At 42.2% G+C, this 18935-nt stretch overlaps 1 protein-coding gene across 2 annotated transcripts in view; it reads left to right on the forward strand.

Moving 5' to 3' along the window:
• Window positions 1-18935, forward strand: part of PPP2R5A (protein phosphatase 2 regulatory subunit B'alpha) — a 120878-nt gene that overhangs the window by 76975 nt on the left and 24968 nt on the right. The window contains exons 5-8 of one of the 2 annotated variants that reach the window (XM_006135173.3): window positions 1640-1770; window positions 6211-6270; window positions 8905-9013; window positions 17608-17661. In XM_006135173.3, the coding sequence (XP_006135235.1) occupies window positions 1640-1770; window positions 6211-6270; window positions 8905-9013; window positions 17608-17661 (354 nt within the window). The remainder of the gene's footprint in view (window positions 1-1639; window positions 1771-6210; window positions 6271-8904; window positions 9014-17607; window positions 17662-18935) is intronic. The other variant, XM_075925151.2, reaches the window with a different exon arrangement.

Here is an 18935-nt window from a genome sequence, read left to right on the forward strand (position 1 = left end):
CCACAGAGCACTTCAGCTTCCTGCCTGAAGTCTCACGAGCAAAACCCCTCTGACGCCCCAGCAATATCCGTGCCCCAGATGGCCCCAGGCCTCATACACAGGTGGGGGTTCCAGGACAAACCTTTGGGGGACCCCACTCTCCATTCGGAAAACCTACCATTTATTCCTACCCTTTGTCTCCTGTTTTTTAACCAGTTATCAGTCCATGAAATTACCTTCTCTCTTATCCCATGATAACTTACTTTGCTTAAGAGCCTTAGGTGAGGGACCTTGTCAAAGGCTTTCTGGAAATCTAAGTACACTATAGCCACTGGATCCCCCTTGTCCACATGTTTGTTGACCCTTTCAAGAAACTCTAGCAGATTAGTAAAATATGTTTTCCCTTTACAGAGACTATGTTGACTTCCCCCAACAAATTATTTTCATCTATGTCTAACAATTTTATTCTTTACTATGGTTTCAACAAGCAGTCCCGTGGCACCTTAGAGACTAACAAATATATCATGAGTTTTCATGGGTAAAACCCACTTCATCAGATGAGTTGGTATGGAAATTACAGAATCCAGAGTGTATATATAACAATAAAAACAGTTTTCTGTCAATTGTAGGACCAGTGCTAATGACACTAAGTCAGGCTGGATGTGTCCCATTTGTAGCTTTTGATAAGTAAATGTGAATATTAAAGCCAAGAGAAATTGCCTTGCTTATTTCATGATCACTTTCACCCAAGCTGCCTTCCATTTTCAAATTCTAAACTCATTCTAGATTTGATTTTGACAAATAAGAAGGAACAGCCTGCCCCCAGTAGCTTTCTTTATCTTCTGAAATAAAAAATAATCTGTGCTCTGTTATTTTCCCCAACAGATGTCTGGATAGTTGAAGTCCTCCATCACCACCAAGTCCTGTGCTTTAGATAACTTTGTTGATTCAAAATAAACAAAAAAAGCCTTATCCCCCTTTTCTTCCTTGGTTAGGTGGTCTATAGTAGACCACTACCGTGACATAATGGTTGTGTTTTACCCTGAGACTCTCAACAAGTCTGTCTCATTTCTGTTTGCACTTCAGTCCAAATGTATACATTTTTAATATATATAGCAACACCTCCTCCCTTCGACCAATATTCCAGCTATGCATATTATCACATCAAATCTCTGTGATACCAAATATGTCATAGTTTTGTTTATTTACTAGCATTATGAATTCTTCCTAGTTGTTTCCCATACCTCTTGCATTAGTATATAGATAAATCAAAATCAGTATTTTAGTTTGCAAGTTATGGGAATTGTTGGCAATTTTTTTGAGCTATTCAGTCCAATGCTTTCTAAATGTTGAGTTGTTAGATGAAACTACAAAATTAATAAAATGATTACTCTAAAGACATCCAATCCCAGTTGAAATTATTTAACTGATGTGCATTGTATAAAAAGCTTCATGTTGTGTTTGAATATGTTTCTTAGACGATGAAATGCTAAGGGACAGGAAAATAAAGCTTTGGAACAATGAGTTAATATTATGTTAATTCATTCAATGTTGACGATATGAACAGAATTGTAAGTAAGTGTTTGCTTCTAATAATACTTAGAATTAACAAAATGACACTTTTTACAAAAATAAACTAATATCTGATTTATGTTTAAAGCTGTTGGAGCTTTTTGATAGTGAAGACCCACGGGAGCGTGATTTCCTAAAGACAGTCCTTCATCGAATTTATGGAAAATTCCTTGGATTAAGGGCATTCATCAGAAAACAAATTAACAACATTTTCCTCAGGTAATTTATAGAGCTAGTTCTGTATTTAGCCTAGACGATAAATATTTAACTTAAGGACCCTCCTTTTTTATGGCTTTATGTGAAACAGTCAGCAGAACCATCATAGTAAATGCTGACTAGCAAACAGGGAATTTATATGATTGTCAGTTACATAGACTCCATCAGTAAGATGTTTATGAATGAGAACTGAAATGATAGATTGTCCTTGTTCGTCAGCATGATATTCGGGATGTCCTTGTCAGAGCCATGCGAGGAGCTGACCATAGGCTTGTCCGCAATATTTTCAAGATACACATTGCTCAGCATCACCCGAAGCGCCCAAAGCTCATTCGAACAGCCTTTAACATTGCCAGACTCCAGCAGCTTTTTCATCTGCGCAAGTTCCAGATGAAAAGTTGACTGCCAACAGACCATTGATTGGAGGTCCAATTCAGAAGTGGAGCCAGTTTAGAGAAATGGTGATGGAGACAGCGAAGTCAGTGCTGGGTCCCAAGAAACGCAGTCATGAAGACTGGTTTGATGAGAACAACAGTGCTATTGAGGACCTGCTTGCCAAGAAAAACAAGGCATTTATGGAGTGGCAGAATGACCCAGGCTCCATCTCTAAGAAAGACAGGTTTAAGTTTCTCCAGGCCCAGGCTCAGTGGTGGGAGAAAAAAGCTGAAGAGGTGCAACACTATGCTGTCTTAAATAACTCAAGGGAGTTCTTCAGCTCCATCAACTCAGTCTTTGGTCCTTCCAAGTCTGGCTTTGCCCCCTTGTTATCTGCAGACAGAACCATATTGATTAGGGATAAGGCTGGCATTAATAACCGATGGAAAGAGTATTTCAGTCAGCTCCTGAATCGTCCATCATCAGTCCATCAGTCAGCACTGGAATAGATTCCTCAGAAGCCAACTCTTGAAGACCTGGGAGATCCTCCATTTATTGACAAAGTTAGAAAGGCCATCAAGCAGATGAGTTGTGGCAAGACATCTAGCAAGGATGGAATTCCCGCAGAACTGTACAAGGCGTTTAATGAGGAGTCACTTAAGGTTTTTCATAGTGTCTTGACCAGTATTTGGGAAGAGGAAGAAATGCCATCTGATCTCTGTGATGCCGTGATAGTTGCTCTGTACAAGAATAAGGGTGCAAGAGCTGATTTGCGAGAACTACAGAGGTACCTTGCTGCTTTCTATTGCCGGGAAAATCTTCGCCCGCTTCTGCGGTACCGGGCTGCAGAAAAAAATACTGGGCCTCAGCATGGCTTCCAGGGTGTCCCGGGCTCCCGGACTGCCTGAGCAGCGCCAGGTTCCCCAAGCCCTCAGCCGGGCTGGGCGGATGCAGCCGTATGTTTCAGGCTCCCGGCAGAGGCATAGTGAGCTCTTATTGCTGGCTGTGGAGGAGGGAGCAGGGAGTTGGATATGGCTGCAGGGAAGCAGTGTCGGGGCAGTGGAGCTGCCTGGGGAAGATAGGGAGGGGAACTGGCCAGCGGAAGCAGGGCTGGCTGGGGAGGGAGGAAACCAGCTGGCAGAAGTGGGGCTGGCGGGGGGCGGGGGTCAGGAGTATTGGAGCTGGCCAGGGGAGGTCGTGGGGGGAGAGGCGGGGGGGACTGGTTGGCAGAAGCAGGGCTGGCCAGGGGAGATCGTGGAGGGAAAGGGGGGGACCGGCTGGCAAGAGCAGTGAGGCTGGCTGGGGGAGATCGCGGGGCTCGCTGGGGAACTAGCCGGCAGAAGCAGGGCTGGCGGGGGAAGGAGGGAACCGGCTTGCAGAAGTGGGGCTGACGGGGGGGGGGGGGTTTAGGAGTATTGAGGCTGGCCAGGGGAGGTCGCAGGGGGGACTGGTTGGCAGAAGCAGGGCTGGCCAGGGGAGATCGGAGGGAAAGGGGGACCGGTTGGCAGGGACAGTGAGGCTGTCTGGGGGAGATCGCGGGGCTTGCTGGGGAACTAGCCGGCAGAAGCAGGGCTGGCGGGGGCAGCAGGGCTTGCCAGGAGAGATTGGGAGAGAATCGGCTGGCGGGGATAGCGGAGCTGGCCCAGGGTGGGGAGGGGGGAGGTGGGGGGGGGAGAATCGGCCAGTGGGGAGTGGAACAGTTCAGGGCGCGCACAGATCCTGAATAAAAATTTAAAAGCAGTGCCTTTTAAATATCCCCACTGTTGACAATGAGGTTTAAAGGCACTCTAGTGTGTCAGAATGGAGAGAACCTGGTTCACCATCCGGAATGAGAATATGGATAAAAAATTCCAAAGATGGTGTCAGCTTTCTGAAAATAAATGAGCCCCCTTTCAATACATGATGTGGTGGTGCAGGGTTTTTATTGGACTACAGTCCATTTTTCCAATCCAAATTCCCTTAACTTGCTGGTAAGAATGTTGTGGGTGGACATATCAAAAGCTTTGCTAAAGCTGGTTCTGGGGGCTTTAGGGGGACCAAAAACAATGTATTTGCATATTCATCATTTGCTTAATAAATATGCAAATGAATGTTACCGGTCCTCCGAAAGCTCGTGAATGGATTTACTGGTCCCCATGCCAAAAAGTTTGGAAACCCCTGATCTAAACTATTTGGTCTCACAATTAGCCTCGGAAAGACAGAAGTCCTCTTCCAGCCTGCACCAAACAGTGCTCCTCCACAGCCATATATCACTATTGATGGTACACAACTGAAGGTAGTGGACAGCTTTAAGTACCTGGGCGCACAATATCAAGTGATGGATCCCTTGACAAAGAGATTACAGCGAGGATCCAGAAAGCCAGTTAGAGCACTTGGGAGATTGCATATTAAAGTTCTTCAGCACAAAGATATTTGCCTGTCAGCTAAACTCAAGGTATATAATGCTGTGGTCCTCACCTCTCTCCTGTATGGCTGTGAAACATGGACCCTGTACCGTAGGCCCATCAAGCGGATGGAGCAGTTCCACATGTGCTCCCTATGATCAATCATGCGAGTACTCTGGCAGGACTGAATTACTAACTAAGAAGTGCTTGATAGAACTAGTCCACAAGCATCAAAGCCAAGATTCTCCAGATCCAGCTTCGATGGTCTGGCCATGTTCTCCGCATGGACGAAAGCAGGATCCCGAGGCAGCTTTTCTACGGGAGCTGGTACGTGGTAGTTGCAAACAGGGACACCCGAGGAAGAGGTATAAGGATAACCTGAAGACCAACTTGCAGTGGACAGGCCTTCAACCTCGATAATTTGAACTAGCTGCTGCAGACAGGACTAATTGGCGTTCCCATACGAGAAAAGCAGTGACAAAGTTTGAGGATGACCTCCGCCAACGCCTCACTGCTGCACGTGAAAGACGACATAGAGCTGTGTTCTCTCCTGTCCTGACAGCCGGCGTCCCATGCCCTATTTGTAGCCACAGGTATGCTTCAACCTTTGGGCTCTGGAGCCACATGCATCTCCACAAATGAACTACACAACATGTCTTCCTCGGCTCCCGAGAAACAACGAACAAGACTCCATCAGTAAGATGTTTATGAATGAGAACTGAAAAAACTCAGCACCTTGCAGGATCAGGCCTTTACTGTAGGACTTGATTATGTATGAAAACTTGCACTAGTTGTACAGTGTAAAACTTAATCTAGTTACACTGGTGCAAATTCCTAATATATTTACTTAAACAAATTTAAATTGCATTGTACCTGATTTAGCTTAATATGAAGGAAGAAAAATGAGCTCTAAGCAGATGTCAGTACAGCAAAAGTTATGCATTGGTAAGCCTAGCTTGACTCCAACTAGCACAGGTAACAAAAACAGTGAAGTCAATGCTGTTGCTGGATTCAGTGTGGATATTACAAGCATGATGCAGAACCTGGGTAGGTATTTAGGTTGTTAATTCATTCTGACTTCACTGCTAGGGTATGTCTAGACTACATGCCTCTGCCGACAGAGGCATGTAAAATAGGCTACTCTACATAGTTAGTGAACTGGGGATTTAAATATCCCCCGCTTCATTAAAATAAAAATGGCCACCGTTCCGTGCCGTGCCGGCCCTTATGCCTCGTGAAACGAAGTTTACAGGAGCGGTCGACAAAGGCGTTTCCTGTCGACCGATCCGCGTCTTGACTAGCACCCTGTGCTGACCATCAGCTGAGGCGGAAGAGCACAGCGGCCATTTTTATTTTAATGAAGCCGGGAATATTTAAATCCCTGCTTCATTGACTATGTCGGGTAACCTATCTTACATGCCTCTGTCGGCAGTGGCATGTAGTCTAGACATACCCTTACTGTTTCCCATGCTACCTACATTCAAGTACCTTTGTTAGGCTAAACTCTAGCTGTGGAGACATACCATAAACTGCAAAGAGCCAACTGACTTTTGAACTACAAAGGAAAACAAATATTAGAAATTTAAATAAAATACACTTAATAAAGAGTTTCACTATTAGAATTTTTTTCTCTTATTTTCGTTTTATTAGTGTACTAATTACTATTGCATCTTATTGTTAACAGGTTTATATATGAAACAGAGCACTTCAATGGTGTTGCTGAACTACTTGAGATATTGGGAAGGTAAGTTTGGTTTGATAATATAAGTTGAACATTGTATTTTGTTTCTTTCCAATTGTGGGGATGTCAAAGAAGATTGTTATGCTTATAAAGTGATGCCATTGTATTTCTCTCTCTCTCTCTCTCTCTCTCTCTCTTATATAAAATAAATAACATTTTCCATCTGGATGAGAGAATGACATAACATTACTCTGCATCGCCCCCCTTTCCTTACTCCCCCAGCACCTCGGCAGAATCTGAAGGGGAAGTGGCAGCTATGGTGGGGGATGACTGAAAGATACTCAGAGAACTCTGCTGGTCCCCATCCCTTCTGCTTCCCATCCAGATCCGCTTCTAATTCCAGGTCTGGGGCCCTTAGGCTCTGCTACCCAGTGGGGAACCACTGCTGCCGCCTGCCTCGGGTCAGACACTTGGGCCACTGCCTGGCGCTCCAGCCTCATGTCCCTCCCCCCCCATACCCCTCCTTCAAGATTAGAGCGATGTTGCGGGGAGAGGGGGAGAGAAGCTCTGCAGCTCTGTGCTGAATCCAGCTTCCCCACAAGCTGGATCCGGTGCGGAGCCACGGGGCTTTCTCCCCATTCCCCCTGCAACAAGCCTCCATTGGCACGCTAATCTTGAGGGGGCTTGGGTCACAAGACTGGAATAAGAACAGAAGTGGCTTCCCCTTTGGAACAGCAGGGAAAGCCTCCAGAGCTTAGGAACAGCACCCAGAATGAAAAGAAGCCCCCCCTCTTCTCCTCAGTCACTCATGCCCAGACCCTGCACCTCCAGTGCCTCACACCCTCTCCCCTTCTTCATCCCCAGCCTGCTCCTGCCTTTCACCTCTGGCCAGACACCCTGCACCCAACCTACTCCTGCCCCTTCCACCATGGCCAGATGTCCTGCCCCCAGTCCACTCCTGCCCTCTCCCCTACTCCTGCCTCCTCTCCTCCCAGCGAGACACCCTAGCCCACTCCCCTGCTATTGCCCTCTCTCCCTTCTCCTTGTCCCTGGCCAGATACTTGCCCCCAGTCTGCTCCTGCTCTTGACTCCTCCCCCCTGCCAGACACCCTATCCAATCAGGGCCCAGTCCCCATCTGGCTGCAGGAAGGGCTGGTGGCACACCCCCCCCCCCCCCCCCCGCTGCAGCTCAGGTAGGAGGGGAGGCCACAATCTGGCTGCGGTTGACAAATGGGAGGGTTGGTAAGCAGTGGGGCACAGCCCCCTAGTATCAATATCAAATTAGAAAAGTTTGCTTTGTCTATGTAAATCTTTAAAATGATCTGCAATGGATTTCTTTTTAAATTGGCTTCTCTTTTTTTGGCTTTGGCATGATGTATGAAAAGCATGAAAGGTAGTTTTTGCCTTTAAAAGGGGGTTTGTTTTCTCTTGCTTATAATTATTTTTTAAAATAAAATGTATGTCTCCATCTTGGCTTTGCTAAGAGACTAGTTATGTATCTCAGGAGTACATTGTTAGCTATTATGCCTAAATTGAAGGTGATATTTAATTTTTAACAGGGTTTTCTTCTCCTACCATGTTGGTTAGGCTTTGTCTACACTACAAAGCTTTTAGTGATACAGTTGTGTCTCTAAAAGTCAGGTACTGTAAATGCTGTTTGTCTGCAGTTTTGCTGAGAGTGAGTGCTCCTGCCAACAATAAGCCATTTCAGCTGCAACTTGCCAAGGCAAAATTTTTGTCATATGGGGTGGGGGATAAACACCTATGAAGGATGAACGTTTTGTCCCTCAATTGACATTGTAGCCAAAGCCTCAGTCATTAAAGCTTTATTGGTATTAAAATAGTCTGACTGAATATCCTTTTCCCTCACAGTTTTGTAATGGTACTCTACAATTGACATAAATTTCACTATTGCAGAAAAGATCTATCAAAAAATTTCCTATTGATCCACCTGAATAATTGCTAAAATTAAGGACAGCTGAAGGGAGAGACAGCTTCAGCGGTCAGAACAATTTTTACTACTGCTTCACTTACACTTGCTTTTGAGTAGGTTCAACTAAAACTCCTGTAGGAAGTGTAAAATTGTCTACAGTAAGGCTCCGATATGCAGGATTAGCTGCATCACCTGATGATTTTTGTGGTACATTTTATTGGCGTACATATGGCAATGGTGTCTACCCTTAAGTTACAGGACCTGAATTTATAAGGTAAAAAGAAAACTGCTACCTCCTCCCCACTCCCCATTACAAAAATCACCAAAGCAAATAAACTTTCAGGCCTTATTTATGTGTCAGTAGTAAAATAGAGTATAATTGTATTTCTTCTCTTTCAAGATCACCTTTTAATTATTGTGAGTGGACAGCGTGTCAACCTCACTAAGATCTGTGGTTAATGTGCCTTGCTAAGATCTACAGTGAGACTGCAAGATGCTTCTGATTTTAAAAATGGAAAAATCTTGGAAATTTTACTCTAAATTATCCCCAACGATCACAAAGAATTGAACTTCTGTACTACAGACACTGATAACTGAGCGTATGGGCTTCTAGCCCACTTCCCAATCCCTAAATAATAGGTATATTTTGTAAAGTTCATGTAAAAAAGTAAGCTTTGAGTACAATAATTCTCAGTCTGTCAAGAAAAAGGAAGTGTCCCCCTATTTTTTAAGATAAAATAATTGTGCTTGTTCATGTTTTTCAGCATTATTAATGGTTTTGCATTGCCATTGAAAGCAGAACACAAACAGTTTCTTATGAAGGTGTTGATTCCTATGCATACTGCTAAGGGATTAGCTTTATTTCATGCACAGGTAGGTTTTTTTTAAAACATTTTGGAACAGAATATATTTCAAGTATATATAAACCTTACAATTTTTTCCATACCTGGGGGGTGGTGGAAGCAATTGAGAAATTTTTAAAGTTCTTTCTGGCATAATACTTAATATGCACTAGTAATAGTGGATAAGCACAACAACATGGCTTATAGTCATAGCATGTATCATGGCTCAGTTCCCCAACTTGGCACTTCGAGAGTAGATATGGGGGCCAGCTAGCCGAGTCCGTAAGAAAGTGACTCTAACTTCCAGAGAAAAACTTGTCTGGTCTCAGTTTCCCTGAGTTTCCTCCTTCCTTCCCTCTCCCCCCGCCCCCCCCCCCCCCCCCGCACAAAAAAAAAAAGGATTGATCACTGCCACCACCAAGTGTATCTAAAAATATAAAATAAACCCTTTTCCAGGGATGAAACAACTTAGAATCTCATCGTCCCCCCCCCCCCCCCAACCTCCATTTTGCTTGGAGTTGGGAAACAGCGAATCTGCAGAGAACAATGGGGTTCTGCTTCTTCTGGGTAGCATGGTTTCACTTAGGCACATTGGTTTAAGGACACAAAAATCAACAAATACCGGTTAACCAAAACAAAAAGAAAGCACTTTCATTGTTAAAACAAGACTACAGTTGCAAGCATAGTAAATGACTAAGTGTTAAAAGCCATGTATTAAAATAGACTCAGAGAGAATCCCTGGACTGTAAACCTTAGTTACAAAAGAGAAGAGAAAAAACAACCAGCTCAGACATGATTTCCAAACCCCCAAACAAGGAAAACCATAAAACTGGACAAACTATCTATACTTACTTACACATCTTATCTATCCCTACTTACATATTTGAATGAATTCAAGGAGTCTGTTCCTGGAGAGTCCGTCTCTCCTGCTGCATGGGGAAAAACGACTGCTGACTCTAAAACAAAGGAAAAAAACAAACAAACCTCTCTGTTTGAAAGTCCTTATCTGTATTTCATTGGCTGAATGCCCAAAGCCCCCTCCCTCAGGTGCATTTCCAAAGTTGCTTAAACCTTTCCTCGCTCTCCGGGTAAGTCACTTTCCTTTGCAGCTCCTATTCATGACAGCATGCATTTGAAAACCTTTTGTGTTCTACTGATTTATCACAGATCAGATACTATTTAATATTGATACTTTGAGTTGTCAGATCTTTGTTACAATTACTGTTTACAAAAGAGCAGAGGAATCCTGAATATTTTTGATAAATGAATTTTTTCTTTTATGGGCTTAGTTCTGATAAAGCTATTCTACTCTGTCTAGTAAATATTATAGATTTAAAAATATATTAAAGTAGGAATAGGTAATAGCTTTGTGGATCTGTTACATATTATGTAGGCCCAGTGTTAAGTATAGAGTGCCAGATTCAATTCCATAATTAAGGTTGAATTTGGTTTTTGCATTTATTCAATCTGTGTTATATTTGAAAAATCGGGCATATCTTCAAATTTACAGCACTTTGTGAATTTAAATACAGGTTGAACCTCCCTGGTCCAGCTATGGATGTTAAATTTAAATTAATTAACTACTTGAATATTCTATGGGATTTCCATCAACTGTTCAATTAGTCAATAAGGGTGGCTCCATCTTTGAAATGTAGAAAGAGCCCTGCTGGGGTCTGGCTACAGTTCAAAAGCAGAAGCCCCTCAGGGAGCGCAGGGCCAGTGGGGAACTCCCCTGCTATTCCCATGCTCCCTGCAGCGCCTGAGCCTTTGAAATGTACAAGAGTCCTGGCACATTTCAAAAGGAAGCCCCACAGGGAGCATGGGGCCAGTAGAGTCTCCTGCTGGCCCCATGCTCGCTGCAGTGCCGGAGTGGAGCTCTTGTACATTTCAAAGCAGAATCGCAACAGAACCGGTGCAAGCGGAGACTGCTTCAGTCCCCTGCTTGCGCCTTTTCCCCACTGTGCCTCTACCTCCGCTGCCCCCCGAGGAGACAGTGCTGGGGCAACTGGCTTTTAAGCCAGCTCCCCCCAGCACCAGCTTCTGACCCCCCCCTTTGATGCCTCTTTCTGATAGAGGCAGGGGGGAAGTGACTAGTCGCATCACTAGTCAACTATCCAATAAGCTTGTACTTATAGAATAGACGACTAGTCACTTACATCACTAGGTACCCCACCCTCAGGACTTGACAAATTCCAAATGTGGGAATTTGCTGGACCAGCCTGCTGACCCTCTCCAGTTCAGGGACATCTGTGGTCCTGCCAGACCATGGATACAGAGGTAAAACAGGTAGTTATAACAAATCAATTATCAGATTTAATTGCAAAAACTAGCTCCTTTTAAGTTTGTGTCTAATAATCTTTCCTTTGTCCTACATGACATTAATATAAAAAATCCTGTTTGTTTAATTTCCTAAAATCTTAGGTTTCGACTATATCTGGAGACCTTTGGGTGTAATTAAGCTAAATTATTAATAGTTGAATGTAATAGTTTATATAGGCTACAGGCAGCATCAGCTGAGGTAACTCTTTAATTGGGTCATTGTGGCATCAGAGGTAATTTAACCAATAACCTCTGTAGCTGATTGGGATGCAACGGTTCTGTTGGAGGATTGCACACTTCAAGTTAGTAGACTACAGACAGTCCCCGGGTTACATGGATCCGACTTACATCGGATCCCTACTTACAAACGGGGTGAGGCAACCCCGCACTAGCTGCTTCCCCCCAGCAGACCAGGGAGATGCGAAGCTAGCGCCCCCTCCCAGCAGACCAGGGAGACGCGGAGCGGCTTTTCTCAGCAGGCACCTCAGCTTGAGAGTAAAGGACTGGGGGAAGTGAGGTGTGGGAGAATAAAACTGAGCTCTGGAGAAATGTTTGGCTAGAGTTTCCCCTACAATATGTACCAGTTCCGACTTACATACAAATTCAACTTAACAAACCTACAGTCCCTATCTTGTACGTAACCCGGGGACTGCCTGTACTATACCAAACAGTCACTACTCTTAAGATTTCATGTCTGGCACTTATTTGAACGTCAGTGCTAGAAAGACTACTAGTAGTAGTGCTTCTGCTGTGCTGCACACTGAAGTGGCTCTGCTGGGGAAGTGATGCAGGAGCATTCGCAAAGCTCATAAGAAACACAGGAACATTGGAGCTCTTAGACTGGGCTTTTGTGCCAGTCCTTGTAATAGTGGCATCTAAACCAGTAAGTCAGCTGCAAATTAAAAGACAGATTCACCAGTATACTTTGGCTGCTTTTTACAGTTCTGGAAATGAAAAGCTGTTGTAAATCTGGGTTAACTATCTAATGCACTCTGGCTGCCTTATGTTGCACTGATGAATATGCTTTTACAAGTTAAAATTTTAAAACATAATTTAAGATTGAAGCTAACGTATCTTCAAATAATTGGAAATCTCATGTGTAATATTTTGAGTTTCTTGTTTAGTGTTGATTATGACATTTAATAATAAAAAAAACTAAAGAAATTTCCAGCTAAAAAAAGTTAAAATAGAGGTAAGGTTGAGAGTATGATAAATAATTGGGAGGTAAAAAAATAAGAGATTATAATTATTCCAAGACTTGAGAATTACAAACCCAAGAAATTCAGAATGAAGGCTACACTGAAAAGAAATTAATACATATTAAGTATGGAAATACACAGTTTTGGTACTCAGAGGGAACAGTCTCTAATCTTTGTAATCAAATTTAGGGTTGCAAACACTAAAATACTTTTGTCATAGTAACATGATTATTGCATGGTTTTAGTACACAACAGAATTAGTTGTTTGGATGCATTAAATGTGGACTTCTGTATCTTGTGTGCAGTGTTGTAAAGAGAGAAGGCTCATGAGATTTCAGGTAAACAGAACTTTTCTCCAGGTTTGATAAACCAGCGTGTCACCGCTAAATAAAAAGGTGGAACAGATTTAGCATAAGTAGTTAATACATTTCAAAGAACTGTTCAGGGTGAATTGGTCTGCTAATCCTTCTCCCTAGAGAGGAGACAAGGTAGCTGGGGACAGCAGGGTTAGAGGGTTACAAATTGTTGTAATAAGCCATACATCCAGTGTCTCTATTCAGTGTGTCTATTCCGTTATGTTTTAGTTTTCAGCAAAGCTATGTAGTTAACTCCCATCTTTTAAAAGTATTGTGCAGCTTTCCTGATGAGGACTGATTTGGTCAGATAGAATGTTTACTTTGTGAAAAGTGTTCACCCACAGGCGATGTAGTGTTTTAGTTTTTTGTCATTTTCTTGTGTGAGTTAATTCAAGAGCATAGTGATGTCCAACTGGAAATACATCAGAAACAGCCTGCTAAACATTCTGCGGGGCTACTGGATGATCAAGATGCTAAGGAGCACTCAAAGATAAGGACACTGTGGAAAAACTAAATTAATTCTTTGTTCAAAAGCTTCAGAGGAGTAGCCAAGTTAGTCTGTAACAGGGAAAACTTAAACAACAAATAGTCTAGTAGGACATTAAACACTAAATAGTTATAGGAGGCTGCTAAGAACCATTAGTTTGCCCTTGGAAAGGAAGATGACCAACACCAGATTCTACACAGACATCAAGAACCGTTAGCACCTTCATTGGTTGGTTGGTAAAGTCATTAAGATGTGGAAGATAATGTGTGAGCCATCCATTCATACCATTTGCATAACAATTAAACTTGTGAATGAAGTTAAGGTGCAGCCTTTCTCTATGTATTTGGCTTGTGGAATTGATCTGAAACAAAAACCGGCAACTTTGAGATCCATTAATGAGTGTCCAGGAAGATTAAAGTATTCTCCAACAGGGTTTTGTCCATTGCCTTTTCAGATATCTGATTTGTGTCCATTAATTCTTTCCCGCAGAGGCTGTCCAGTTTGGCCAGTATACATTGCAGTGGGACATTGCTGGCATTTCATGGCATAGATCACATTAGTGGATGTGCAGTTAAGTGAGCCTCTGATTTGGTAGCTGATGTGGTTGGGTCCAGCGATGAAATCGCTCGTGTAAATGTGTGGGCAGAGTTGGCAGCAGGGCTTATTGCAGGGGTTGGTTCCTGGATGATTATGATAGAGGTGTGTTGCATGGTTACTTGAAATAATTTGTTTGAAGTTAGGGGGTTGTCTGCAAGCGAGAATTGGCCTTCCCCTCCCCCCACCCCCAAAGCCTCTGAGAGCGAGGGGTCATTTCCCGGGATGGGTTGTAGATTGTTGATAATTCGTTGGAGGGGTTTAAGTTGTGGAATTCTGTTTTCTCTTTTGGGCCTGTCTTGAAGTAGTTCATGTCTGGATACTTTTTTGGCTCGGTTGATCTGTTTTTTTCACTTCTCCAGGTGGGTATTTCAGTGTTAAGAATGCTCTATATAGATCCTGTAGGTGTCTGTCTCTGTCTGTGGGATTGGAACAAATCTGGTTGTATTTTAGGGCTTGGCTATTTACAATAGATTGAGAAATGTGTCTGGGATGGAAGCTAAAGGCATAAAGGTAAGTGTAGCGGTCGATAGGTTTCCAGTATATGATGGTGGAAATTTGTTCATCATTTAATTGTACTGTAGTGTCAAGGAAGTAGTTTTCTCGTGTGGATTTCTTTGTGTTGATGTTCATGACTGAGAATGTGAATGAGATTCCCAACCCTGGGCTATTCTTTTTAGTGGCAAATTGAGGAACCTTCCCAGACTGAGGTGTCATTCAAGGAAGTTTTAGAACAAATTGATAACTATACTGTAATAAGTCCTAAGGACCAGATGTTGTTCATCGAAGAGTTCTGAAGGACCTTAAATTTGAAATTGAAGCACTATAACTCTAGTTTGTAACCTATCATTTAAATCAACTTCTGTACCAAATGACTGGAGAATAGGTAATATGGTGCCAGTTTTTAAAAAGCACAACAAAGGTAATCCCAGCAATTACAGGCCAGTAAGCCTGACTTCATGTACTGGGAAAGAGATTGAAACAATAGTAAAGAACAGTATTGTCAGAAGTATAAATGAACACAATTTGTTGGAGAAGAGCCAACATGTTTTTTATAAAGAGAAATCATGCCTCACCACTTGCCCTCCCTCAAAGAATGCTAGTAAACAAACATGTAGACAAGGGGGATCTAGTGAATATACTGTATGTTTCAGAAAGCCTTTGGCAGGGTCCCTCACCAAAGTCTCCAGCCCCACTTTGAAAGCTGCTAATGGGCCGCTCCTATTTGTTTACTTAACAGCTCTGTAGCCATGGAGCCTCGCAGTTCACTGTTTGCAGCCAAGGGGAGCCACAGAAAGCAGTGGCCCGAGCCAGTAAGTAAAACGGGAGTGGCTCGTTAGTGTGGCCCACTTTGAGAAACACTGCACTAGGGTAAAGAAAGTATCAGATGGGTAGTGGTGTTAGTCTGAATCTTTAAGAACAACGAGAAGTCCTGTGGCACCTTCTAGACTAACAGATTTATTGGAGCATAAGCTTTCATGGGCAAAGACCCACTTCATCAGATGCAGGTAGATAAAGGTCCTCTCATGGACCAATAAATAGCTTAAAGATAGGAAACACAGGGTAGGAATCATGCATCTGATGAAGTGGGTCTTTGCCCACGAAAGTTTATGCTCCAGCAAATCTGTTAGTCTATAAGATACCACAGACTCCTCGTCACTTTTGCAGATTCAGACTAACATGGCTACCCCTCTGATATAGGGTAGGAATAAGTGCTCCATTTTCAGAATGGAGAGAGGTAAATAGTCATGTCCCCCAGCAGTCTGGTCTATTTAGCTGTACTCCTAAATGATCTGGGAAAAGGGGTAAACAGTGAGGTGGCAAAATTTGAAGATAAAACTGCTCAAGATAGCTAAGTCCAAGCTAGACTGCAAAGAGTGATAAAATAATCTCTCAAAACTGGGTGATTGGGCAGCACAATTGCAGATGAAATTTCATGTTGATAAATGCAAAGTAATGCATATTGTAAAACAATCCCAACTAGGGATATTAGTGTGTAGTCATTTACATAATTAACCATAAGTCCAAGCTTATTGGTTAGTCCTAATGACTACGCCCCTCTTGCTGTGTCTCTTATGAGGATACATGTTTACAAAAATAAATGCTTGCTAACATCCCTGATCCCAACTATAAATATAAAATGATAGGGTCTAAATTAGCTGTTACCACTCAAGAAAGAGATCTTGTGTATTGGAATCATTCTCTGAAAGCATCCACTCAGGGTGCAGTGGTAGTCAAAAGAGTTAGCAGAATTTTGAGAATTATTAAGAAAGGGATAGCTAATAATAGAGACATATTACTGCCTCTATATAAATCCACAGGATACCCACATCTGAGATAGAGATATATATGAGCATTGAAAATTATTAGGGATACAGAATGGCTTCCATGTGAAAAGAGATTAATAACATTGGGACTTGAAAGCTTGGAAAAGAGACAACTACTGGAGGAAGGGGGAGGGGATATGATAGAGGTGTATGAAATTGTGACTGGTCTGGAGAAAATGAATAGGGAAGTGGTGTTATTCCCAAATGAAATTAAGAGGCAGCAGGCTTTAAACAAAAGGAAGCATTTTTTTTTCACATAGTGCACAACCAACCTATGGAACTCTTTGCCAGAGGATGTTGCAAAGGTCAAGGCTATCACAGGGCTCAAAATAGAACTAGATAAATTCCTGGCTAATAGGTCCATAAATTACTATTAGTCAGAGTGGGCACAGATGGTGTCCCTAGCCTCAATTTTCCAGAAACTTGGAATAAGGGATAGGGGAGACACTGGACTGAGGGTTTATTACAACAATCTGTAACAATCCTGGCTTTCCCCAGCTGACTCACCACCTCTGCTTCCTTTCCTCCTGGGGCCTGGACTGATGTTAATAGATCATTTCATCTTGAATGGTCCCTTCAAATATGTATTAACTACTTATGCTAAATATTCCCACTCCCCATATTTAGCTGTGTTAGTTGTGATACTGAGTTCTTTTCCCAGATCTGAAGAGCTCCATGTCTTAAACTAAAAAGCTTATCTTTCTCACCAACAGAAAGTTTGAGGGGTAGCCATGTTAGTTTGTAACTTTAAAAACAAAAACAAGTATATAGTATCATGAGTAAAACCCAGTTCATCAGATAAACTGGAGTGAAAATTACAGAACCAAGATATTTTTAATGGGGAGGGGAGTACCTGTCAATGTCGGACCAGTGCTAATAAGTGGGTGGACTGGAAGTGTCCTATTCTTAGCTTTTGGTGTAAACATGCAATAGTTAGAGGAAGGAGGAACTGGCTTTGTATCACAGATTAATATATACTTCTAATTGAAGAACTGAATGAAGTCAAGGAAAGACTGTCTAAATGTTGGATCTGCAGTACAGCTATCAAATCTCCTGATTAATAACAAAAGAAGCCTTTTCTAGAATAAGAAACTGAGCATCTGAATCTACTGAAGACTTTTAAAAGATACAATAGTCTGAAATACATATAACTTCATTTTAGTTAAATGTATCTATTTCCTTCACCAAGAACAAAAATTGAAAAGGCCTACATCTGCCAACGTTAAGATATTTTGCTGATTAAAGTGCTTCCACTATTATTTGTGATATTTAGTTATGTTGTGTTGTGTTTTAATATTCAGTGTTAGTTAAAATAATTTAAATAACTGTTACTTACATTTTAGCTGGCCTATTGTGTTGTACAGTTCTTGGAAAAAGATACAACATTAACAGAACCAGTAAGTATTTTTCAACTGACTATTTTTGTATTTCTTATCTGAATTAAAATACGCCAGTGCAGCTCACATCAGTGATAGCTCTCACATCCATGCAGCTCTCACATCAGTGATAGTGATAGCCAATACTAATTTTGAATAATTAACTGTAGACACTTCAAGAAAAATTAGGATTTATAAATCAAGGGTACTTGCCAGAAGATAAAAATTTGTTTATTTTAAAAGTACAGATATATCTGTTGGTAGGTAATAACTTGTGACAAAAATGGGAATATAAACTAGAAAATAGTTAAATTGCTAAAATCATGTGACTGATCTCAGTCAAGGAAAAGATCCTCAGTGTTCTTGGCCATGTATTCCCTGTTGGTTGATCAGAATTTGGATGTTTTGTCCAACTGGAAATTCTGATATTTTAACATTTGTCTTCATCCTTAATTGGGACAGTGTTAAAATATTGAAATGTTTCATGGAATGGAAGATCATGAGAGACACAAACACAAAATGTTGCAATCTTTTTGTTGAAACAATGAAATCTGGTGATATTCTAAATAAAGCAGGCATTAGAGATAAACAGACAAAGCAATTGCTTAGGGCTCCGAGCTGCTCAGGGGGTGATCCCTATTCACTTTTTATTATAAGAACTTGTGCCTTTTTTAGTACCGGGGCGAGGGGAGGGGAGAGGAGAGGGGAAAAAGGCCAGGGTCTGCCAAATGTCTGCTGGATCCATAATAGCTTCATCCATCAGAAGAGCTATTCTGGAGGAGGTAGGAGACTTACAGTTCACAAAAGGCAGTACTGTTTTGCTTGTACTTCTTGTAGAGCATGGTTTTATGCAAGAGCTACCCTTTTAAAAAGATCTTAGAACTTTTTTGAATCATTGCCCAGTGATGGGGTGTTGGAAATAATTGCCTTGTCTGGTGAGGAAGATGAGTTGTGCGCGGGGACCTGTCCTCGCCCTCTGATAAAGAGTCCTCTATTTCCATTTGGGCTGGGGAGTTAGGCTCTGCTGCTGAAGTCGTAAGCTGAGGAGAACTAGGTGGTAGTTTAGATACTGTGGAAGGAGCCCTTTCTAGATGGCAGATTTTTTGGGGTAATTTCACACAGCTCACAAAAGTGAGCCTCCCAGCCTGGGTTGATAGACTATGTCTGGTGGGATTTGTACTAATGCTCTAAAAACAGCTTTTATGTAGATAGGTTTTTTTAACTTGAAGGTTGGGCTGGACATGAGACTGTGAAGCCCATTTCCATTCCCTAAGCTTGCCATTGAGACTGGTCTT

This window comes from Pelodiscus sinensis, chromosome 3 (genome assembly GCF_052426305.1).
Source record: "Pelodiscus sinensis isolate ZL-2025 chromosome 3, ASM5242630v1, whole genome shotgun sequence".
NCBI lineage: Eukaryota > Metazoa > Chordata > Testudines > Trionychidae > Pelodiscus > Pelodiscus sinensis.